Source organism: Sciurus carolinensis, chromosome 9, assembly GCF_902686445.1.
Source record: "Sciurus carolinensis chromosome 9, mSciCar1.2, whole genome shotgun sequence".
NCBI classification, from domain to species: domain Eukaryota; kingdom Metazoa; phylum Chordata; class Mammalia; order Rodentia; family Sciuridae; genus Sciurus; species Sciurus carolinensis.
Genome location: NC_062221.1, coordinates 126,928,237 through 126,951,087, shown reverse-complemented (window position 1 = coordinate 126,951,087; position 22,851 = coordinate 126,928,237). Strand labels below are relative to the sequence as shown.

Genomic DNA, 22,851 nt, shown 5'->3' with positions numbered 1-22,851 from the left:
CATTAGGCATCCCAGCAGGGCACCCGTCTACCCTGTCTGAACTCCAGGTCCATTCACTTTTAGTCCTCCCCACCTTCCCCTTACTGGAGGGCTTGGATTTGTGCCTGAGTCATTGCCTAAGTTTGTGCACTTCCTTTCTTCCTTAAGTGCATATTTCGTACTTATTTTAAGTGTGCTGGCAGCAGTCTGCTCACCAGACCCTAGTGAACACAAGATGACTCTAATAAAGTGCTTGGACCTGCCAACTTCCCCCACTTTATCTTAGCAGCTGTGTGCTCCACTCCTCACTCCTGTACATTTCAAACTCCATCCTTCACTCCACAGTGAGTTGCCCTCCCACATTCTTCCCATCAGTTTAGCTGAATCAGAACAGTCTGAGAAGATTCCCAACATTCGAAGAGTGGTGTAGAAGGATCCTCAGTAGATGACATTTCCCAGACCCCCAAACAGAACACTTAAATGTTGAGGTCTTCCAAAAACCAGAACAAAAGCTCAGATGAGGTCAAAACATGGTGCTTTTTTCTTTTTTTTTTTTTTTTAACTTCATTCTTCAGAAAAATTTATGATAAAATTTCTAAAAATTTATGACAAATTTTTTAAGGTCATTATTTAAATCAAAGCAAACGAAACATAAGCATGCTTATTTCACAAAGGAAGATTCTTTGAGGTCAAATCAGTCTAAAGAAAAATTCTGCAAGTTTCTTAAGTGGACCAAAGGGGCATTTCTTTAGAAAAATTAAACTGTACTAGATATTTTAATATTTAATATTACTCTGGGTATTATTAACAGGATTTCTGTACATGAGATGAATATCATATCAGGAAACAGCATATCAAAAAGGTATTAAGAGAATTATTTAGGTCTAGTCTCCTGAAAGAGGGAAATTAACGGTTTAGAAAATAGTTTTGGGGAGGATGATAAAATGTAAAAATAAGAACTAAGAAGGAAAACAATGTAACTGCAGAAAACATGGCTATCTTTAAATTAAAGAGGAATTTCAGTTTCTAAAATCTTGTCCATGATTTTTCATTTACACTTGAAGGACAATATAGGTAAGAGAGATAAGGAATGGGAAGCAAAATGTTGGCAAGAGGCAACACTTTGCTTTTAGACCTGAACCTATAATCCTTCTAGGGATGGAGTGAGAAGATAGAAGGGCAGGTTTGTGGCTTTCATTGGGGGTATCCTGCTGCTTCTCTTCTTGCAAACTTCTCAAAGCCTCAGACCCACTGCCTCCACAAGATTCCTCGTCACATTCCCCCTTATGCCCTGAAAGGACAGCACCCCTTCTTTGTCACTCCTTCCCTGAAGAGGTGCAGTGCCCTGGCTAACTGGTAAATCTGGGAAGAATAACTGATGGTTTTCTGCCCAGCACATTCTTCCTCCTAGTGTACGATTGTCTCCAAATAGCACCAGCTGCTCTCTGCTCCTCCACATCCCCCGCATTGCTGAGGGTAGGTGCAGTCAGAATAAGCAGAGCTGTGCAGCTTAGAGGAAAATCTCTCTTCCTTGAAAGCAGGGGTGGGAAAAAGTTACTTCCCTCCAAAAGCAGAAAGCAAGCTGATAAGGTCAACTTACCTAATGAGTTTGCCCCTAGGCTGTTACTCTAAACTATTCCTCATTAGCATCTGAGGTTTTTATTTTGGTTTTCCATCGATTTCCTTTCTCTAGTTGTTCATCTATGGAATATTGAATATTCATCTAGAAATATGAATGAAATTTTCAGAAACCCAGTATTTGGGGGCATTGTGTAGAGACTTAAATCAGAATAGAGCTTGAGAGGTAGCACATCCAAGGGAGTGGGAATCTTATCAGTCATGGTGTATCATGGACACTTGTAAGGGGCCAGTGGGTCTTTACGGTAAGTGAAGCTGGTCTGGATCCAAGAGCCCATAAAGTGACTCAGTATTAATGATGGACACACAAGATTACTTTGTGCAGTATTTGTACCACCCGCTTTCAACACGAGTCAATCCCCAGCCATCAGAGCAGTTATTCCAGGTAAAGTTACATTTCCAGAACAGAGTTATAGAAGACCCTCTGTGGCTGAGGGAAGGAAAATAGGTGGAGAATATCCTTGTATGGGCTTCCCTGAGGCCTGTCAATTTTTGGAATCTACTACCTACAATCTTTAAGGCCAATTGACAGATATTCCCCCTCCCCCACCCTGACAGAGCAAGAGGCCTTTAAAAGTGGGTACAATGTGGCATAAATTATGGACAGCAGTCAATGGGTGTCCTAACATCAGCAGCTCCTTGGCTCTCCAAGAGATAGTCAACCCAGAGGCAGTGGACCTAGACAGGGGAAGAACTCAGGTACCACTACTGCAGTTTTAGGGGATAGTGGGGGGAGGGGTGTATTAAATAAAATGTGTTGCTTTTCGACTATTTCAGGGCAGCTGGGTTCCCGTGTACTACAGAGTGCTCAGAGGGGTCAAGCTTTCAACCAGTCCTGCCAGTGAGCCCCAAGTTCCACTGAGCATTCAGACTTTAAGAGGGAAGGGTGGAGGCCCCAGCATTGGATCTATGGGGCTCATCCATAGTGGACTTTGGATCACTTAAATCCACACAGGGAAGCCATCCCCAAGAGGCAACTCTCTCAGGCCTACAAAACCCATCAGGTCTGACAGTGCCTACGGATGGGAAGGTGGGCTGGAAGCCCCTGAGGGAATCAGTCCTCAGTCAGGCTGCCAGAAGTGTCTTATTGGTAGAAGAAATGTCAATTAAGGCATCATGCAATAATAGTGTCTTTCCCCCTAGAAACGACCAATGCCTAAGACCAAAATTGAGTTCTGTGAGTTGTCCCAATGCAGACTAAGCACAGGTTGTGAGTTCCGGGACAAGAGAATCTCTCGGAAATGAGATTTTCAGTTGTTTTCTTCCAGATACCACTGAGTTTCTGTCCTTTGATTTAGGAATGGAAAATAAAAGAGGGAGCTAAATTTCAGTTTTTGATAATCTATTAAATTGAATCCATTTCAGAGCTTCCTGGCAGATGTAAAACCTGAAAATTGACTTATTTCAAAACAAGTGTGTTGTGAGGCTCAGGCTGTGATAACTTTCTGATAACTCTTCCTACTTTGAAAGGTGAGCACATCAGACTCCACCTTGAACCTCATCCTCCAAGAACCCTGTAGGAGCCACGAGTCAAAGACAACTGCACTGCCAGCCTCCAGAACAGCCTCAACCTCACCCAGAACCTCCTGGCTGAGACTGACCAAATGAGAAATTTGGTACATTTTTACATATATGGTTTATGAAGTATTCAAACTTTGAACTCATGTGGGCAAGATAATTTGATTTAGTTATTTAATTCCTATAAACTCTAGTATCTTTGGATCCCAACTTTCAAAGGGATCTAATTTTTTAGCTTTTCTCTCCCCTGCCCCTAAAATTGAACAAAAGGGAACGTGACATTGTAGGGCACTCCTATAATCCCAGTGGCTCAGGAGGCTGAGGCAGGATTGCAGGTTCAAAGTCAGCCTCAGCAACTTAGCAAGGCTATAAGCAACCTAGTGAGATTCTGTCTCATATAAAAACTAAAAGGGCGGGGATGTAGCTCAAGTGGTTAAGCACCCCTGGGTTCAATCCCTGGTACCCCTCCCCCAAAAAAGTTGAATAAAAGGAGGGGATTCCCATTCAAATTTGGTATATCACTATTATCAGACAACCTTTCGTGCATTTTCTTATGGGAATCTTCCTGGTTGGGACTTAACCTCAATGAATAACCTCTGATTTGAGACAAATGGAGAGTAAGGCAGGAGGGAATTATGGATGGCAAATATAAGGAAGGAGTTAATTCTCAGTCATTGGTACAAAGTAGTCTTTGAAATAACTAACTAGTATTTTGTTGAATTTATTTCAGAGCCTTCTGAGACACTAAGTATCTACCATCCACTAACAGCCCCAGGAAGTGGTAGCCAAGGCTGGTCTTGGGAAGCATCCTCGAAGGGTGAATGAAGGTCCACCTCCTGAACTGTGACTTCCCTCCTGCAGGTCATCAGCCACGGCCCTAGTGAGCAGTGAGACAATGGTTAAGTCCCATGCTTCTAGAAAACTGGAGAATGTGAGGAGCAGCACACTTCCTCATGCCAGGTCTTCAGAAAAAGCACTGAAAACTCTGGGCCTCGTTAGAGAGTGAATCTAACATGATTGACTCAGCGGGTTGTATTTAAAAATCAATTGGCAGGGGCTGGGGTTGTGGCTTAGGGTAGAGCACTCACCTAGCATGTGTGAGACACTGGGTTCAATCCTCAGCACCACATATAAATAAATAAAATACAGACATTGTGTCCACCTACAACCTAAAAAAATTGAAAAAAAAAATTAAAAATTAAAAAAAAAATCAATGGGGGCAGGGGGTAAGGGAAGAATGGACGAACAATGGATTGTGTAGAGGGAAATGGGGCAGAGGGGAAGGAAAGATGGAGGAACGAGATAAACGTCATTACCCTATGTACATGTATGATTACACAAATGGTGTGACTCTACATCTACAACCAAAGAAATGAAAAGTTGTACCCCATCTGTGTACAATGAATAAAAAATAAAATAAAATAAAAATAAAAATCAATGACTGGTACAGATAAAACCCTTTTTTAAAACCCTTTATTCAAAGACTGAAACTCAGTTAATCAGATGCAAGACTCAAATCTGGACTTTCTAAAACACCTGAGTGCTGGGATAATCTTTTTCAGGTGTGATAGTCAACTAATAAAAATTTCTCTCCTATCAATGCCATAGTCTTACTGACTTCTGATTGCTGATCAAAAGACTCAAATTAGTAAATAACATGAAAGGTAAGAAAATGGAATGGAATGTACAACTCTTTTCAATTAAGTGATTTTAGAGAATTTTATTTTACTGTTAATTTTTCATTAACATAGTTTTACTACATTTAGATAAGCACATTAAGAAGAAAATGTAAATTAAATACTATGAAAGTGTACTTTTAATGACACATGGTTTTAATAGGACATGGATATGTAAGTTTAGTGGTTTTATTGCATTGTTAGAAAATTATAATATGAAAGATACAAAAAAATCAACAATGTTATTATTTCTGTTTATTTTACAATCAGTATGCCATCTTTTACCATATGGCTTTAAATTTTCATTCTACCCAACAGGTTTCAAAGAATAGTTTTATTACATGCCTTAATAAAACATTTAAAATATTTACAAGTTCAAAATAGATGTTTCATAACTGATAAAAGTTCACCTGAGAATTCATTATAACATTGCCATTTGTTTTTCCAAGTTGTTAACGTGGCTGAATGTCCACATGCAATCTATATTGTCTACTGCATCAAATACTTTTAATTCCTTATTTAAAATTGATTAAGCATTAAGCTAAACTGCTATAAAACATACAGATGGAGAACCAAAGTTATATCCACAATTGTTTTGAATATAATAATTTAACCAATTATTTGCTATAGCTATTCAAATAAGAAAAATTTTAAGGTAATATGATTTTACTGAGCTTTTAAAAGATCATCAAGCACTGAGAAGGCCAGTTCATAAAATAAGGAACAATGATCATGTAAATATGCAATATACAAAATGAAAACGACATTTTCAAAATTTTGCATGAAGGAAAAGGCATACACTGTATACACATAATCCTATCATTTGTCTTCGGCAGCCTCAAAAAAAAATTTCCTTGAAACAAATTTTCTTAGAAAAAACTTCTTTAGAAGTTAACATCAGAGTAGGCATAAATGTATAATGCTATGCAATATATAGAAAACTTCCCCACCTTACGGCCAAAAGACAAAGATAAAATCTTTTCTGTCCATCTATAATACAACTTGAAAATCATGGAGGTATGAGGTAGTGTAGTTACTTGTATTACATGCTGGCTATTAAAAGTTAGGCTAAATTTAAGAAACACTACACTTGGCCAATTATCAGATACCATTAAAACAAATCCTTAATGCTAAACTTCATAGCTGTAGAGAAATTTAAACCAAGTGCCTTAAAATCTATATATTTAAACTGTGACGACAACTAGATTTTATCATAAAACAGTAACTTTTCAAAGCAAATATCTACAGTTGCAATTAAAGCAAATGGTTATTCGACATTTGCACAAACCGAAGGACAGACCGCTGAGTGTACAATGAGGTAGGAAATCAAGGATTCCATTGGCTTGGATAAGATTTTACACTTTGTAAACCAGAAAAGTTTTTATATTATTTTATATGCTAAGTTGAAATTTAAAATTACAAATACCGAAGAAATATCTACATGCAGAGGTATACACACAGGTACGCGCGCACACACACACACACACACACGCACACACAATTCTTTCATAGGACGGGATGCATTATCATAGAAAGATCATTCTCCCTAACAAGTCGCGTGTACTTTTGAAAGCTTCCAGAACACAATCCCAACTAGTTTTCTCTTCCAAGTCAATATCAATAACAGAGATAACATAAAAACACTGAATATACACTAAAGATACCCTATCCCCCATGAACACGAATAATGTTGAACAAATTGCTCTGAAATACTGAGACTGGTCCCCCTATTCTTTCAAGGTCTAACACCCTACTTGCTTCTGCTTCATGCACACACAGTGGGTGGTCATCTCCCCTTTAAAGCTACCCAAGCCCTTCACTGGACTGAGGGTGCAGGCTCGAGAAGTGTCATTTTCAAGTCAACTGACAGGATGAAATAAAGTACTTTCCATTTCAAATAAACTACTTTTCACCCTTGGAAACTGGCTTCTGCAAAATATTTGTACAAATGTGGATACAGGTTGCGTATTCATTATCTGAAATGACTGGGACTAGAGTGTGACAGATTTCAGACACTGTTTTTTAAACTTTTAGAATATTTGAAGAGATGTATATATATATACACATATATATATGTATGTATGTATATGTACATATATATAGATATAATGAGATATCTTGGGGACAGGATTTAAGTCTAAAGACAAAATTTTATTTGTTTCATATACATCATGGCCTATTGTTATTTTTTAAAATAATATTCTTTGTGTGCTCATGTTTTGAGTGCTACCAATTACATGAGATCAGGTGTGGAATTTTTCTACAGCATCAAGTCAACACTCAAACAGTTTTAGATTTTGGAGCATTTTGGATTCTCAATTAAGGATGCTAAACCTGTATATTTTCTTTTTTAATTATTGAGGTCTATACCTTGCATCTGACTCTCAAATCTGCAATTCCAGAATGGTTAAGCAGCACTGTAATATGTTATGGGATAGGTACTTAGATTACAAACACATCTTATAATAGGATCAGACAGACACAAAGATCGATTTTTAAAATGCCTGAGAATAATGATCTGTGTGCCTTTATAACACATCAAAATAGGGAAAGAAAGTAGAAATAAACCTGGTTCCCAAATGCAAACCCATAAACAAACAAGATCAAGTTTCATCCTTTTTCACAAACCTGCGGAGTTGTAGACACACTGTTAACTACAATAATGCTTTTTAGAAGTACACCATAGGACTTTAAAAATAGGATGAAAAATGAATTGCACTCCGGGTAAATGCAGGCAATCCCCAACCGACTGCAATGCCTGCTTTCCCGGCATCTGTGACTTAGGGCAGAAGAGTGAACGGTCTTGTATTTTGGCACGCTCCCCTGGATCCTGGGGGTCCGAGTTCTGGCTGCCAGTGCACTCACTCAGGCCATGACACCCTGAGTCCTGGCTCTCCTGCCAAGGGGTAACAACATCAGGAAACAGAAATTTCACAATGGGCTCAGATGGTGAAGATACTTTAGAGGGGAAAAGAGGGAAAATGACACTTATCTACTACTGCAGTGCAGCCAGAAATTCTATAGTCAATAACATGGAGGAGCAGAAGCCCCCACCTGATGTCAACTCCTGCCTGCTTCTCGATCCTCCTTAGAAGTCCCTTGGTTCTGGCAGGGGGCGTGGAGGAAAGTTCTGGGATTCGGCAAGAGGACTTACTTTTCACACCTGCAGCTCTACACAAACATTCCCCACACCGACACCCTCCTGCTACGTGGACTGGAACTCTGATTAGCATTGCTTGGGGAGGTATTTTCTTTAAACCAGTACATTGCAAAAAGGTCAGTTATTAAAGCTCTGCAGGCTGCTTCTTCAGCAGGAGCTGTCTGGAGATGTTTTAAGCTGTTAGACTGTTGGACATGCTGTAGTTTTCGTTCTCATAGTCGTTTTGAATACTGGGAAGTTATTTTATTCTTTAAAATGCAAGCTTTAAAGGCTTACTGCATTTTCACATGTGGTTTTTTTCAGTATCTGGAAAACAAATCACTTCTGTGTCTTATGGAAATCAAGGAGAAATCAGGGTTGACTGGAGAGAAATTTCCTGAACAGAAAGCTAGCAGGGGAGAACACAGTAAGTAAGGGATGGCCTTATTAGGCTTTCAAGACAATGCCAAACGTCAGTAGAAAATCTGCTGGGCTGGAAGAAGGGAATCCAAGTTTACTCATCAGTAGTGCATTTATCAGTCATCTGCTGACAGAAGTCAGAGATCCCGCCACTCTGCCTCTGCTCCACCAGCCCGGCTGGCTCAGAGGCTGTGGTGGAAGTGGACTCCTGTCCCCGGACATAGCTGGCCTCGCTGCTTCCTCTCCCATCGGGAGGCAGCGCAGTTAGAGGCCCACCAGATAGACTGAAAACTGATGGTAACGAGAGTTCCCCATCAGGAGTACTTTTTCCTTTTTCAGAAATTAAAAACGAAAGTGGGCAATCAGATGCTGAGTACTTGGCGAGGATCTGTATTTGCTCTTGACTCAGAGCTGCTTCTTTACAGACTTTCTGGCAAAGCCCAGTCAGGTTCTGCTTTGTCTCACCCAGAGTGGACAAAATGTGATCTCTCTCCTTCAGCAAGCTCTCCTTCTCATTTTGCTGTGAAGGGAAAAGAGAAAACCATGAATGAGGTTTATTAGCTCAAGCAAAAACTCTACCACAATGAACATGCGAGTTATTAAATAAGATGACAGGGAATTTTCCTTTTCAAAACATGTTAAACGCCAACAGTACTGAATCTCTTGAGTCAGACCTATCTTAGAATTCAGAATTTTTCAAATTTTAGAAAGACAGTGTGGGCATACACATAATTCCTTCAGCTGATTTGGGGCAGTGCTCCACTATCAAACCGCTTTATATTTTTAAACAAAACAGTGAAATACCAAACAATGCACAAAGTAGGGGAAAAACTCCATGTTATCAATGTAGGTGAATTTTGGGTCAAGAGTTTGTAACACACTTGCAGTTTTCAAAGCTGTTTGCATTTGAACATTGCACATCTGCAGATAAACAGACTACAATAAAGAACAAAACAGCCCAAGTACAGCCTACAGTGCTTAACTAAGGAGACACCAAGATTGAAGTGATGACTGCCTTTTTGAGCAGCTGATTTATGTCAGATATTATAAAAGATGTTTTTAAACATGCAATCTCAGTAAATAATCCATATAATGACTTTTGATTTAAAACCCATTTAATAAATAGGACTAACAGTTTTGCATGTCCACAGCATGAAAAGAAAAGTAGGGGGTAAATTCTAAAGTGTTAAGAACTTGGAAAGAGTAATTCTGTGCTTATTAATTGTTATTATAATTTTTAAACAATCTTACCCCTATAAAAATCTACTGTAGGACTTTTCCAAAAGTTCTGTTTCCCGCCCTTCTGTCCATGTCACTTACCACTGCTGATAGCATGTCTTTTTCTATCCTCATCCCACCTGGTCCTTACTATTCTACCATTTTATTGCTGCTAATCTGTTGTAAGCTAGGAGACCTAATAATCAAGCTGTTTATAAGGTTAGAGTAAATAAATGTTGATAGAAGGTGAAAGGTTTCCCTTGTGATAAATTTACGACAACTTTCTTGAAAAAACCAGGACATGTTCAGCTTCTTTTTGCTTGCTGACAAGTTCTGGAGAGTTGGCACTGCCAATTAACATGAAAGATGGGTTATTTCATAGTGCTAATCTATAACTGTCATCCTTAGAGACTCTTCTGGCTCAAAAAATAACCAAAATAGTATTAAGAACTTTTGCTTTATACAAAAGTACTGCTAAGATTTTTAGGGGCTGGGGATGTAGCTCAGTGGTAGAACGCTTGCCTAGCGTGTGCACTGGCCCTGGGGGTTCAATCTCCAATACCACAAAAAAAGATGATAATGATAATGAGAGTTTTATATCTAAAAAATCCTACAAAATTATTTGAGAATCCAATTTTTGGTAGTTTTAAAAAAATATTTTAAGGCCATCTAATAATTTTAAGATAGGCAATGAATACAAACAACTAAATTTTTATATTGCAAAGTATTTCAGATTCATATAAAATAGCTTTAATTCAAAAACAAAAATAGAGGTCAAGAAAGAGTCGGGTGTGTCTCTGTGTATATATGTAATCAAGATCAGGGTTCAGCTAGTTAACTTTTTCTTATGCAGCATTTGTCAGTTATAAAATCAATCTGTCAGATAATCTGCAGGTGCTGAGAAGGCAAGAACAGTCCCTACTACCACATGTCCTGAGAAGGAAACATTTGATGCAATTTGTACCCTTGTTTTTTATGGCCTCTCAGAAGCTAATTCAAATGAGGATAGAAGCAAAGTTCATACAAGAAAGTGAGAAATACCTTTCTCTAGTCATAGCCAAGGATGAACCTATTTTAAACGGCAATAGACAAAATTTCAACTGCTAAACATAGTTGAGCAAAATGAGTATCTGAGCTCTTCCCTGTAACTAAGAATTACTTATTAACCTGCACATGCTATGAGGATTATGAATACCTTATAATTTCTGCATTTTCTTATAAATATCCATATGATCTTTAAATATTTTTACCCCTCCTACACCACTAAATAAGGGATGACATCATTTGTTAAGTACACGCCATACAGGACAGCTTGCTTCTTCACACCAACCTAACAAACAGGTACAATACTGGAACTCTACCACGGTTACTCCCATAAATTAAATGTTCCCCTCTGTTCCACTGTACTTCAAAATTCAAGCTAACTCTGACACAGTTCTTTCTAGGCAATTAGCTGATGTCTCCATTTCACTTTAACTTTAAAACAAATTTACTATGATAGTCGTATTAATAACTGAGTTAAATGAATAAACATAATCCAGTTTAATCACATAATGACATCATTACAAAAGACACCTCCCCAACGTACTATCAGCGTCTAGTATTTATTTCTACAATATATTTAAATTTTCTTATAAAGCAATTACAGAAATCCTAAGTTTGTGATACTGTACTTTTAATCACAGATCTACCAAAAACAATGAATAAAACTAGTATTTTGGCACCAATACTACTTTATGCCAAAAAAACGTAACTTTTGGCACCAATACTACTTTATGCCAAAAAAACAACATTATTATCTAGGTCCCTCTTTTAACAGCTATGTATGATTTCATTCAACTATAGGAAGGGTTTTTTTTTTTTTTAATTCTAAATATAACTCACCCAATAAAGAAATGAAGCATAAGAATTTGGCACCAGAAGAGCCAGACAACAATGACAATTCTGACAGCTAGAAAACAGTCACTTATGGTTCCTTATGATATAAAACTCCTGAAAAAATAATTCAGAGAAACGGTCCTTGAAAACATGAACAGAAATGCTCAATTCTACTCATAAGAGAGAGAAAATAAAACTACCATGAGATACCAATTCTTTCCATATGTTGGGGTGGGGGAGGGGGACAACCAAAAGCTAACAAACTCTTGGCCAAGGCCGTGAGCTGGCAGATGCACACTGCTGGAGCAAAGCAAAATGGGACCACTGAAGAGGGGAATTTGCTAATGTCCAACAGTGTTACATGTGCATCTGCCCTCAGTCCAACAGTCCACTTCTAGAAATCTGTCCTAAATGTACCATTTCTCTAAACATGAAAAAAGGGCCCATGAAGTAATTCACTCAGCACCCCAAATGTCTGCCATGAGGAGACTAGTCTGAACACGTGTCCTGCAGCCGTGAGGGAGTGTAACAAAGCTGTACAAGACAGACAACCTCTCTGAACTAAAAACATGTTCCCTAGAAACACGTTTGAAGTGCAAAGATACAATAGTGTGTCATAAAATGTGCAGAAAGGATAATAAGAATACACATGAAATATTAACATGCTTCTAGAAAAAGAAATATGGAGGGATATCCAGAAACAGATGAAAATATTCACTTGTAGGAAGGAGGTATACAGGAAAACAGAGAATAGGTAGAGGAGGAGATCAGGACTCTGCAGTATGCCTTTTTTAAAAGTTTTAACTTTGAACCATATAAATATACATATTCAAAATTAAGTTTAACAGTATAGAGATTCCTAAGAAAACTTTGAATGGAATCACCATTTGATCCAGCTATCCCACGCCTTGGTTTATACCCAAAGGTACTTAAAATCAGCATACTACAATGATGCAGCCACATCAATGTTTATAGCAGCTCAATTCACAATACCTAAACTAAGGAACCAACCTAGATGCCCTTCAACAGATGAATGGATAAAGAAAATGTGGTACATATACACAATAGAATACTGCTCAGCCATAAAGAGAAATTAAATTATGGCATTTGCCAGTAAGTGGATGGAATTGGAGAATATCATGCTAAGTGAAATAAGCCAATCCCAAAAAAACAAAGGCTGACTCTTTCCCTGATAAGTAGATGCTGATCCATAGTGGGGGGTGGTGTAAGGAAAAATGAAGGAACTTTGGATTATGCAGTGGGAAGTGAGGGGATGGGGTGGGGCGGCAGGGATGGGAAGAATGGTAGAATGAGACAGACATTATCACCCTATATACATGTATAAAAAATTATTTTTAAATATTTTTTTAAAAATATAAAAAACTATCGCTACTGTTCTCATAAAAAGCAAAAAAAAAAACCCAAATTGAGCTTAAATAAAAATACAAAAAGTCCTACTAATATAAACAAATTAATGATATATCAAATTGATAACAGACAAAATTCAGATAACTTTAAACCTTCATGTTTTATAATATATTTAAGAAAAAGGGAAATAAATCTCATATTTTACTCAAATCATTGTTAACAACAATATTGACTAAGATTTTGTGACTTTTATATGTATCTTTATATTAATATAATTGGAACCAAGATTTTCTCTGCAAACAATGAGACAAACAAAATACAAATACACGAAAGAAGTAGACGAAAGTTTTATACTCTAAATCTGGATTGTACCTAGCTATATGAACTCACAACTTTAATGCATGTTCTACTTTCTTTTTTCTTTTTTTGAGGAGTGGGTACCTGGGATTGAACTCAGGGGCACTCAACCACTGAGCCACATCCTTACCCCTTTTTTGTATTTCACTGAGACAGGGTGTCACTTAGTAGCTTAGCACTCTGCTTTAGCTGAGGTGGCTTTGAACTCAAGATCCTCCTATCTCAGCCTCCTTCAGCCGCTGGGATTACAGGCGTGCATCCCAGTGCCTGGCTGTTTGTTTCACTTTCTGACTGAAGCTTGTATACAGACATATGTCAAACGATATACACTCGTAATTTTACACACTCACAGGTACACATATTTCCCAGCCTTGTCCACTTAAAAAGGGCCATAAGGAGCAACACTCACGTCAGCAGCCAGTATGCTTTCCAAAGTCCAATACCTAACTCAAAAATAAAAGCTAGGGTGTTTTGGAGAAATGAATGATTCCAAATCTTGGGACAGGAGAGAGAAAAGGTAAGCCTATAACAATGTGCTAGACAGCATAGAAGCTCTAATGGGGTCATGTCAGAAGGACAACAGATGGCCTGAAGGGACCCTCCGCAGCAAGAAAGAACATAAAAATGCAACACCAGAAAGACTTATGATTACTATTAATGCTAACGGTTAGAAAAAATTAATCCACGAGTTCATGATGGAAGTACAGAGCATCAGGAAAGGGAAGAGGTCAAGAAACTTTAATTTAAAAAGGAATGTCAACCAATAAATGTAAATGAAGTTAAAGAATCAGAAAAAATCACTACTTCATAATCCCCACTGTAAAGACCATCAACGCACACTGAAAACCAAATGAGGCAGGAGCACCAGGGAAGGTGATACTCACCAAGTGCCCATGTGTCATTTCATCCACCACTGGGAAATTACAAGGGCAAAAATGGAACTTAGATATGAAGAAACTAGGAATTCCCACCTGCCTGGGTTGGACACCCAGACGAAGTGCCTCCCAGGCGACACACGTGTTCCATCTCCATAACTCAAAGCACTTCCAGTATGCATAAAATAAAAGAATGGAAGAATGAGCTAAAGCTATGGATATGAGAAATCCTACCTAGGTCTTCAAAAAAGTACCTATGAAAGACATCTTGGAGCTGGGCACCGTGGCACACGCCTATAATCCCAGTGACTCAGGAGGCTGAGGCCATAAGCAACTTAGCGAGACCTTATCTCAAAACAAAAAATAAGAGGGGATGGGGATGTAGCTCAATGGTAAAGGGTCCCTGGGTTCAACCCCCAGTACCAAAGAGAAAGAGAGACAGAGGGGCAAATAGTCCAGGACTGAGCAGCCAAATGGATAGTATGGGTTGTTTACTGTACCATTCATTAACTTCTCTGTAAGCTTAAAATTTTTAGATGGGGTGCCAGGGATGAGGAATAGAGATGAAGCTTAAGAAAGAATGAACACATAAATCTGGCTCCTATGAGACTGTAAGTGAGGGCTGCACAGTGTTCCACTACTCACCCTCGAGTTCTTGGTACTCAGCAGAACATTTAACATGTAGATAACGTACAAAAATACAGGATCACTAGAATTTAAAATACCACTAATATTTATTGAGCCCTGAACATGTGCTGAGCAGTACAAAAAGCTTTCCATCCTCAATCTCATTTGATCCTTGTATGAACCCTGGGATAGACAGATATTCTTATCATCTTATTACCACTGGGGGAATGTGGGTCCTAGATATGAAACCATTTCCCAGGCAGGGCAAGTTTTCTACCTGTTTGGAATCGAAAGCCTCAGTGCTCTAGTACAAAGGTCAATGCACATTACCTACACCTTGGAGACTGCTATGAAACACGTGTACCTGGGCCCTGGCACAGGTGTGGGATGGGGCAAAGGAATGTGTGTCTTTAAGGGGAGCCCCCAACGGACTCTGATGCCCTGGTACACAGATGGCATTCAAGAAGTGCCACACATAAATACTATAGCACGTACACCCAGAAAAATGAGAAGTTATACTGTTTATGTATCATGTCAAAATGCATTCTACTGTTGTATATAATAACTATTTAGAATTAAAAAAAAAAAAAAAAGAAGTGCCACTCAGAGGCCCCAGAGAGTGACAGGGCATGTTCCAGAAGGGCCTTCAGAGGTGTGTTTTAGTAGAACAGCCAATAAAATACGACTGGTATAAACAGAACAGGTTTATTTTTGGTTGAATGCCATCTCCAACACGTGTGAACCACACTAAAGACAGATGAGGGTGCTTCAGTCCCAGTCCATCACAACAAAGGTGAAGAAACAAAATGGTATCTGGACACCACAACCCTGAGCATTTGTGATTATTCTGATTTATGATCATTTATAAGTTGGCACCAATCAACAATATCTGATGCTAAGAGAAATACATTTTGGTAATTAATATTTCCTTTTCTTTAAAAAGGCAAGAAGATTCTCTTCACCTCAGGATTACCCTTGATTGATACCAAAACGGTTATAGAAACATATATATTCTAACTTCTGAATTAATCTTCCAGAAAAGAATAAACTTAAATCTTGTGAAGAATCCTACATAGACAAGGGCTTCATAAGTCAAACACATTAACAGAAGTCAAATGATTCAATTCTGTTCAAAGACCTTATGTTTATCAGTTAAAAAAGTTGTGCTATTGGTTTGTATATTATGCATATTCAACCCTTACAGTGAAACAACGCTGAATTAATGTCGAACCCCCAACAGCCTATAAAATTAAAAGTAAATATTCAAGTCAACATTAATTTACCTACCAAGTAAGTATATGTCTTTTCTTCAAAGATTCATTAGAAAGTGACAGAACATCCTGTTGAGAAACAAACTTACTTTTTGAATGGAAACCGACATCTCCCTTTGACTTTCCCAGCAAAATTTTTCAGACTAGGAAAGTGTCCTTTATGCCTGATGCACTTCGCATACATCTCTCAATGATTATTCTCTTATAACCAAAATACTTTTTTTCATGTGCTAATCTATCTAGTCTATTATCCTATTACTCTCAGGACCAACTAAAAACTTGTAAGGGTTCTTCCTAAGAAAAAAAATCACCAATAGCTAAAGACCATACCTACCATGTGGGGCTGCCTGAATATTATCATGACAAAGTAATAAATATTGTGAATTAATTTATGTTTAATCCAATCAATCACTGGATATATGCAAATGAATGTTTAATTTTGAAACAAGCAATTGCCCTTAAATAAATTTGCTAAAAATCTATCCAGACTATGAATACTGGGAACACTGATTAGTCCACATGCCATACTACCAAAAAAAAAAAAGTAGTATCTCAATGCTCAAGAACATTAAATATATACATATATATAAATAAATATACCTGTTCACATTCCTCCATCTTCCAAACTCTCCAGGCTACTAAGGACAAAACTGTGGCTCTAATTCCTCCTGGTTCTCCTCTCTTTACAAACGACAATATCCATAACGTAACCCTTAACAGGGTCCAAGTGAACTTCTTATGGTAGGAAGAGCCACGTGCTGCCTAATGGGGATGTGTGCTAAGAAACAAGCGGCTGGCCAGCATGTCATTGCACAGACGCATCATGGAGCATCATGGAGCACACCTAACAAACCCAGGAGGCACAGGCCATGCCACACCCAAGCTCTAAGGCACTGCCTGTTGCTCAGGAGGCAAGGAACCCACGCGGCATGTCACTGTACTACTGTTGACAACTGTAACATACTGTAGGTATGTGTGTATCTACATGTACCCAAACATAGAAAAGGTACAGTAAAAATATGGTATAAAAGTTTTTAAAATGGTACACCCATACAGGGCCATTACCATGACTGCAGCTTGCAGGACTAGACGCTGCTGTGGGTGGGCAGGTAAGCGGTGGTGAGTGTGAAGGCCCAGGAGAAGGTGGTCACTACAGAATTAGGGCATGCTAAGTTGACAAAATATTGCTTTCTTTCTTTCAAAGCAAATTAACCTTGGCTCACTATAAGTTTTTTACTTTATACACTATATATATATTATATATATGTTTTTTACTTTTTGATTCTTTTGTAATAACATTTAGCTTAAGAAAGAAACACACTGGGCAGCTATATGAAAGTATCTTCTTTCTTAATGCCCTTTTTCTAGAAACTCTTTTCTATTAATTTTTTTAAACAACTTTTAAATGTTTTTGTTCAAAACTAAGACACACATGAGCCCAGGGCTGCATGTGGTTCAGAACTGTCCGTATTACAGTCTTCTGCCTCCACATTCTATCCCACTGGTAGGTCTACAGGGGCAACAGCCCGTAGAGAGGTGTGTCCTCCATGACAGCTACGCCTTCCTCTGGACACCTCCTGAAGGACCCGTCTGAGGCGCCTATGGAGCGGGTCCCGCTCTTCACAAACATGTTCATGGTGCTTAGCTTCATTTCTGTTTTTCTTCATGGATTTATTTGCTTGTAGGCAGATAACGCACCATGAGCATTTCCCACTACTAACGAAAACCTTCCTGTGGCCATGTTTTCAAGCTTTTAAAGGAGCTTGTTGAGGTCTGCAAAGCTTCTGCTAAACTCTTCATTGTGGTTTCCCTGGGGGGGTCTCTTCTCCTGTTGTGTTATTTTCCCTCTCATCCTCTTCAACTATGCATTCGCTACACAATAGGAACTTGTTTTTGTCTGAGAAAGACATCTAGCAGGACAGAAATGCAATGGAGTTTGCTGGTAAGAATCACTAGAACCGAGTAGTGTGAAGGACTGAGTAAGAGAGTTCAGGAAAGCTGAAACACACAGCAAGTCACTCCATACACAAATGCCAGCATGACTCCGGGGTCCTCTGGAAACAGCCAGAGAGCGCACCACGCTGCAGGTGCCGTGCATTTGTCGGGCTGCCTGCTCTGCAGTCCAGAGAGGAGGGCTCTTCGCTATTCCGCTGCTTTGTCCCTGCTCGCCAGTCACAGAGGAGGACACCTGTACCTAATTAAGCCAATTAGCTGCTCCAATTCCTCCTTGAGAATTCAGAACTGATTAAAGTGTAGCCTCTGTCTGAACTGGTCCCCGGAGGTGAGCAAAGTCATTCAGGAGGGGTGCAGCAGCCCCTCTTCCCACACACTGAGGTGCACAGACCACTCTGAGGGAGGACGGAGAAGCAGTTGCCAAGATTTTGAATTTTATCAAAACTGAGGAGAGAACCATTACTTTTGAGAATAACCCGTCCTTATTTTATTGACCAAATGCAGGAACTCTTGTTAGGATGAGAACTAGTGTATGGGTAAGGTCCAAACCAGTTTAACATTTAGGTAAAGACATTAGGAAGGAAGCGAATTATTGAAAACTGAATACTGATGAATAAGGAATGTGTAAAAAGTTCTTCACGTATATAACTCATCTAACCTTCATAAATGAGCACCTTCTTTATCAAGTAGGAAGTAACATCGTCCCATTTACAGATAAGAAACTAAGTGCCTAACCAAAGGCACTACGTGAGAGCTCCATGCTGTTAACCACTGTACCTCCTGTCGATCTCTGCAGCAGCAGGCAGAGTGGGTAGAAAGCCCAAAGGAAGCAAGACCTCTTTACCTTAGATAGCTGGGGTCTATTTAAAAAAAGAAATCAACCCAAAGTCTCCCTTCCAAAGTCTGCCTCCAATCAAAAAATAAAAATGAGATCTTTGAGAGGAAACAGAGTAGTTCTAAAGACTAACTGCTATCCTTGCACATACCTGCTTAATATCTAAGTATAAAATAAAGTTACTGAAGAAACAAAACTCAGTCTGTCTTGTTTTGTCTTTACTTTTGTTTATTTTTAAGAGAGTAAGAAAACTGGAAAAGTTCTGACATCTACAAATTAAAACTAGTTGAAGGGAAAGAGAACTACAAGAAGCAGAACTAAGAACTCTAGCAGTAAAATCTTATGTCAATTTCAAATAGCTCCCCATAAGCCAACAATATAAAAAGCATCTCTATAATTCAGTACAGAACAACAACTATAAAATTGCTATGCTTCATCTAAAGACAGGTGTTTAATTCAAAGTTAGACAAAAGGAAAAAATACTCATGTTTAAGGGTATGACTGACACTCCCAATGTACTAAGTTTTACGGAATGTGTAACACTTCTTTGGTCCTAGCGTTAATTATTCAGCAATATCACATTGGGTTTGTTAAAATATCTTTCACGCCCACGTTGGTAAAACAGCTGGTCTCCCCTGTGTCTCTGTACACACTGCATCACTTTGCCTAATTAAATTAAATGCATAATACATACATAATAAAATTCTATTTTTCAACTCTTCTTGAAGGCATATAAAGGTATTTTTCCTAAACTGTACCATTTAATTGCCATTCATAGCTTCATGCTTGAAGACTTGTTACAATCACAACATTAAATGTTCACCAATAATTAACAAAGAACACAAAACTGAGTATTCGAGGAATGTTCCCACTGCGTTTGGGCTGTTTCCCTGCAGCTCTGCCCACACTTTCTTCCTCTGCTGGCCTGCACTGTCACAGCTGTCCACTCACATGTTGCTCCCTTCTACCAACCACTAGGGAAAACAGAACCAGGAGCAAAATTAATGTTTCCCAGTTGATCTGTGTCTTAATGCTGGAATAGAAAATCAGATTAAACAAACAAGCACTCTTCTCACTTAGAATCTCATCAGATTTAATATTTTCTATTCATATTACCATAACATATCAGAATTTTACCCCTGAATGAGAGAGACTGGTTGGTCTGCTTGTGATTGGTATCAACCAAAACAAGTAATTCAGGTCTACTGTTCATTTAAACCACCCAACTGGAACAAGAGCTTTAACAGATGCTAAATATATCACAGAGAGATAAAAGTACTATAAAATTACTTTAATCTTTACTTAACCATTAAGAATTAGGAAGATAATAAAATTGTTCTTACCTTAAAAATCTTTGTTTTAAAGAAGTACTCAGAAGTAGTTTCCAACTTACAGAGCATATGATAGCAAGCTAAAAATGTGGAATACTTATATAACTAAAACAGTCAATGAAAACCCTCCTGCATATTTTCATTTCCTAATCTTTCTGAAATGCCATATAATCTTTCTTAAAATGGTAACTGGTACATTTTAAATTTCATATAAATTGAGCATTAAGTCTTACCTAGGAATTTAAACAGCAATTTCCTCTATAAAAAAGAGTTGGAATTTAAATAATAATGACAAACTCATATACTTACCAGTTTCTCAATTTCTGATTCAAGATTCTGTATACAGTCAAGTTTTCTCTTGCGACAGCGCTGTGCAGCAATTCTGTTTTTACTTCTTCTCCGAATGTCATGGATACAATCCAGCTGCTCTGGGGTCAGTTTGTGCATTTTCAACAAGGATTGAAAATCATTTCGAGAGAGTGAAATTATTCGTTGTGCATTAAAGGGCAGTTTTACCTAGAATGTGAAATAAATATTAGTGACTTGCTGTATTTTGTAATTAAATTGTATCTGAGAAGGTGAAAATATATATATTTTTTTCTAGAGAGCTTAAGATATAAAAAAAAAAGTCTCTGTTCCCAATTCTATACAATCCATTATAATAAAAACTAAAGTTTTAATTGGTATTTTTAGCCTATTTGAGAGAGGGTTCAGAAGACAAAAGTTAATATTTTTTCAGCAAATCAGACATATTAACACAAATACTACCATATTTAAAATGGAAAAATAGAATTTATTTACTACAGATTTCTTAAAACCCTTTTCTAACATTTTCAATAAGTTTCTCAACTCAAAAATAAAGTCTATTCTCTGAATACTTATGCACTTATTTAATATTGGTGTAATTATGCTAACAATCTTGATAAAGTACTTCGAAAATGTTTGTCTATCAAGAAAATGGTACCTTTGTACAACACATTTTAAGAGCTACACATTTTACTTGCCAACGAGGAAAAGGTTAGGAAAAAAACCTTATGAATATTTTAAAGTCATTTTCAACCTACTTACATTTGTAGACAGAAAATAACTTTTTCTTTTAAATAACAAAATTGTGGGAATCTAGTTAGATCATCAAAAATACAAATGGAACATTAGTAAGCTAGGCTGGCAACCTACTTAGGTTGTCTCTCAAACCTACAGATATTAGTTATACAAAAAGTTAAAATTCTTAAGACCCAGGCCCAGAGGTGCATGCCTGTAACCCTACCTACTCAAGAACCTGAGGCAGGAGGATCACCAAGTTCAAAGTCAGCCTGAGTCACTTAGCAAGCCCCTATATCAAAATAAAAAAAAAAGGGCTGGGGATGTTGCTCAGAGATAGAGAACTCCTAGTAGAACAATGCGCGCGCACACACACACACACACACACACAGTTTTGAAAGATACAATTTGTAACATTCTAAAATTCTAAATGCTGTATTTATAAATGTCCAAATCTACAGATATAACCCATGCACACATAATACTTCTTAAACCACCAAATCCACTTCCTTCGAACATCAATGAAGTAACTGTCTCTTTCAAACTTATATAATATATACTACAAAACCAAAGAAAATGCTAAATGAAGGGATGTAGAGAAATCCAAACACTTCCACACTGCTGGTAGGAAAATGGTTTCTCAAAATTTGAAATGCAACTACCCCACGATCTAACAAGCTTACTCCCAAATATCTATTCAAAGGAACTAAAATCAGAGTCTTAAAGGGATATTTGCAATTCCATATTCACTGCAGCATTATTCATGAAAATTAAGATGTTAGAAACAATTTGAGACCATTCATGCACAGATGAATGTATAAAGATAATGTGGTATGAATACACACACATATAGGAATACTATTCAGTCATACATAAAGGAAATTCTGCCATTTGCTATAGTATGGATGAACCTGGAGGACATATGCTAGATAAAATAAGCCAAACGAAGAAAGCAGGTCCCACGTGATCCCATTTATAAGAGGTGTCAAAGTAGTCAAACTCATAGAAATAGCAGCATGGTGGATGTTATGGCTGAGAGGGGAAATGGGTAAATTGCGGTTCCATAGATAAAGTCTCAGTTACACAATGTGTAAGTTCTAGAACTGCCACACAACACTGAGCACATCACAAACTCAATAAAACAAAAGGCAAGAGAAAAAAACGTAGTAAGACTAAATATAATTTGTAAAGTAAGTCCAGATTACAACTTTACGGAGAAAATTCAACTTTTGAAACTAAACAAAATCCAATTTTTAAATATTTTTAAAAGAAAAGGTCCTTATTATATTAATACTTTATAAAAAGCAACTATTAAGTACAACTCTCTATACACAGAATACACATATCAGGCCAGCTACATGTAACTCATGCTAAATAATTACAACTTTCATTAAACCAATAGCTGAAAGGACTAAAGGGAAAATAAGAAAGAAACAAAAAGTGATGGCCATGAAAAAATAGATCTAAGAAAACTTCACATAAGAAGCTACATTCTTATAACTTAATCACTGCCAAACCATTGTTCAGTGACCAGTCCCATCTAGAAGTCCTCGTGGCAATATACAATGCATTTTCTAGGAGTTATCATGTCATGATCACAAAATCATTTTTCTCTTTCCTCTTGAGACCTAACATTATACAGCCAGTGTGAGAAATCACTTCATGATAAGTAAACCTGCTAGAAATACATGCACACAGAAGTCCTTCAAACTTTATCTTGTTCCTCT

The 22,851-nt window shown here is 37.8% G+C and overlaps 1 protein-coding gene across 3 annotated transcripts in view; it reads right to left on the bottom strand.

Moving 5' to 3' along the window:
- Positions 1-4,838: 4,838 nt before the first annotated feature.
- Bach1 (BTB domain and CNC homolog 1) overlaps positions 4,839-22,851 on the bottom strand; it is a 41,827-nt gene continuing 23,814 nt past the window's right edge. For 2 of the 3 annotated variants that reach the window (XM_047564386.1, XM_047564387.1), the window contains exons 4-5: positions 20,393-20,599; positions 4,839-8,890 (exon numbers count right to left, since the gene is read on the bottom strand). In XM_047564386.1, the coding sequence (XP_047420342.1) occupies positions 8,465-8,890; positions 20,393-20,599 (633 nt within the window). In that variant the 3' untranslated portion in view covers positions 4,839-8,464. Of the gene's footprint in view, positions 8,891-19,015; positions 19,727-20,392; positions 20,600-22,851 lie in introns of those variants that run through there. The other variant, XM_047564388.1, reaches the window with a different exon arrangement.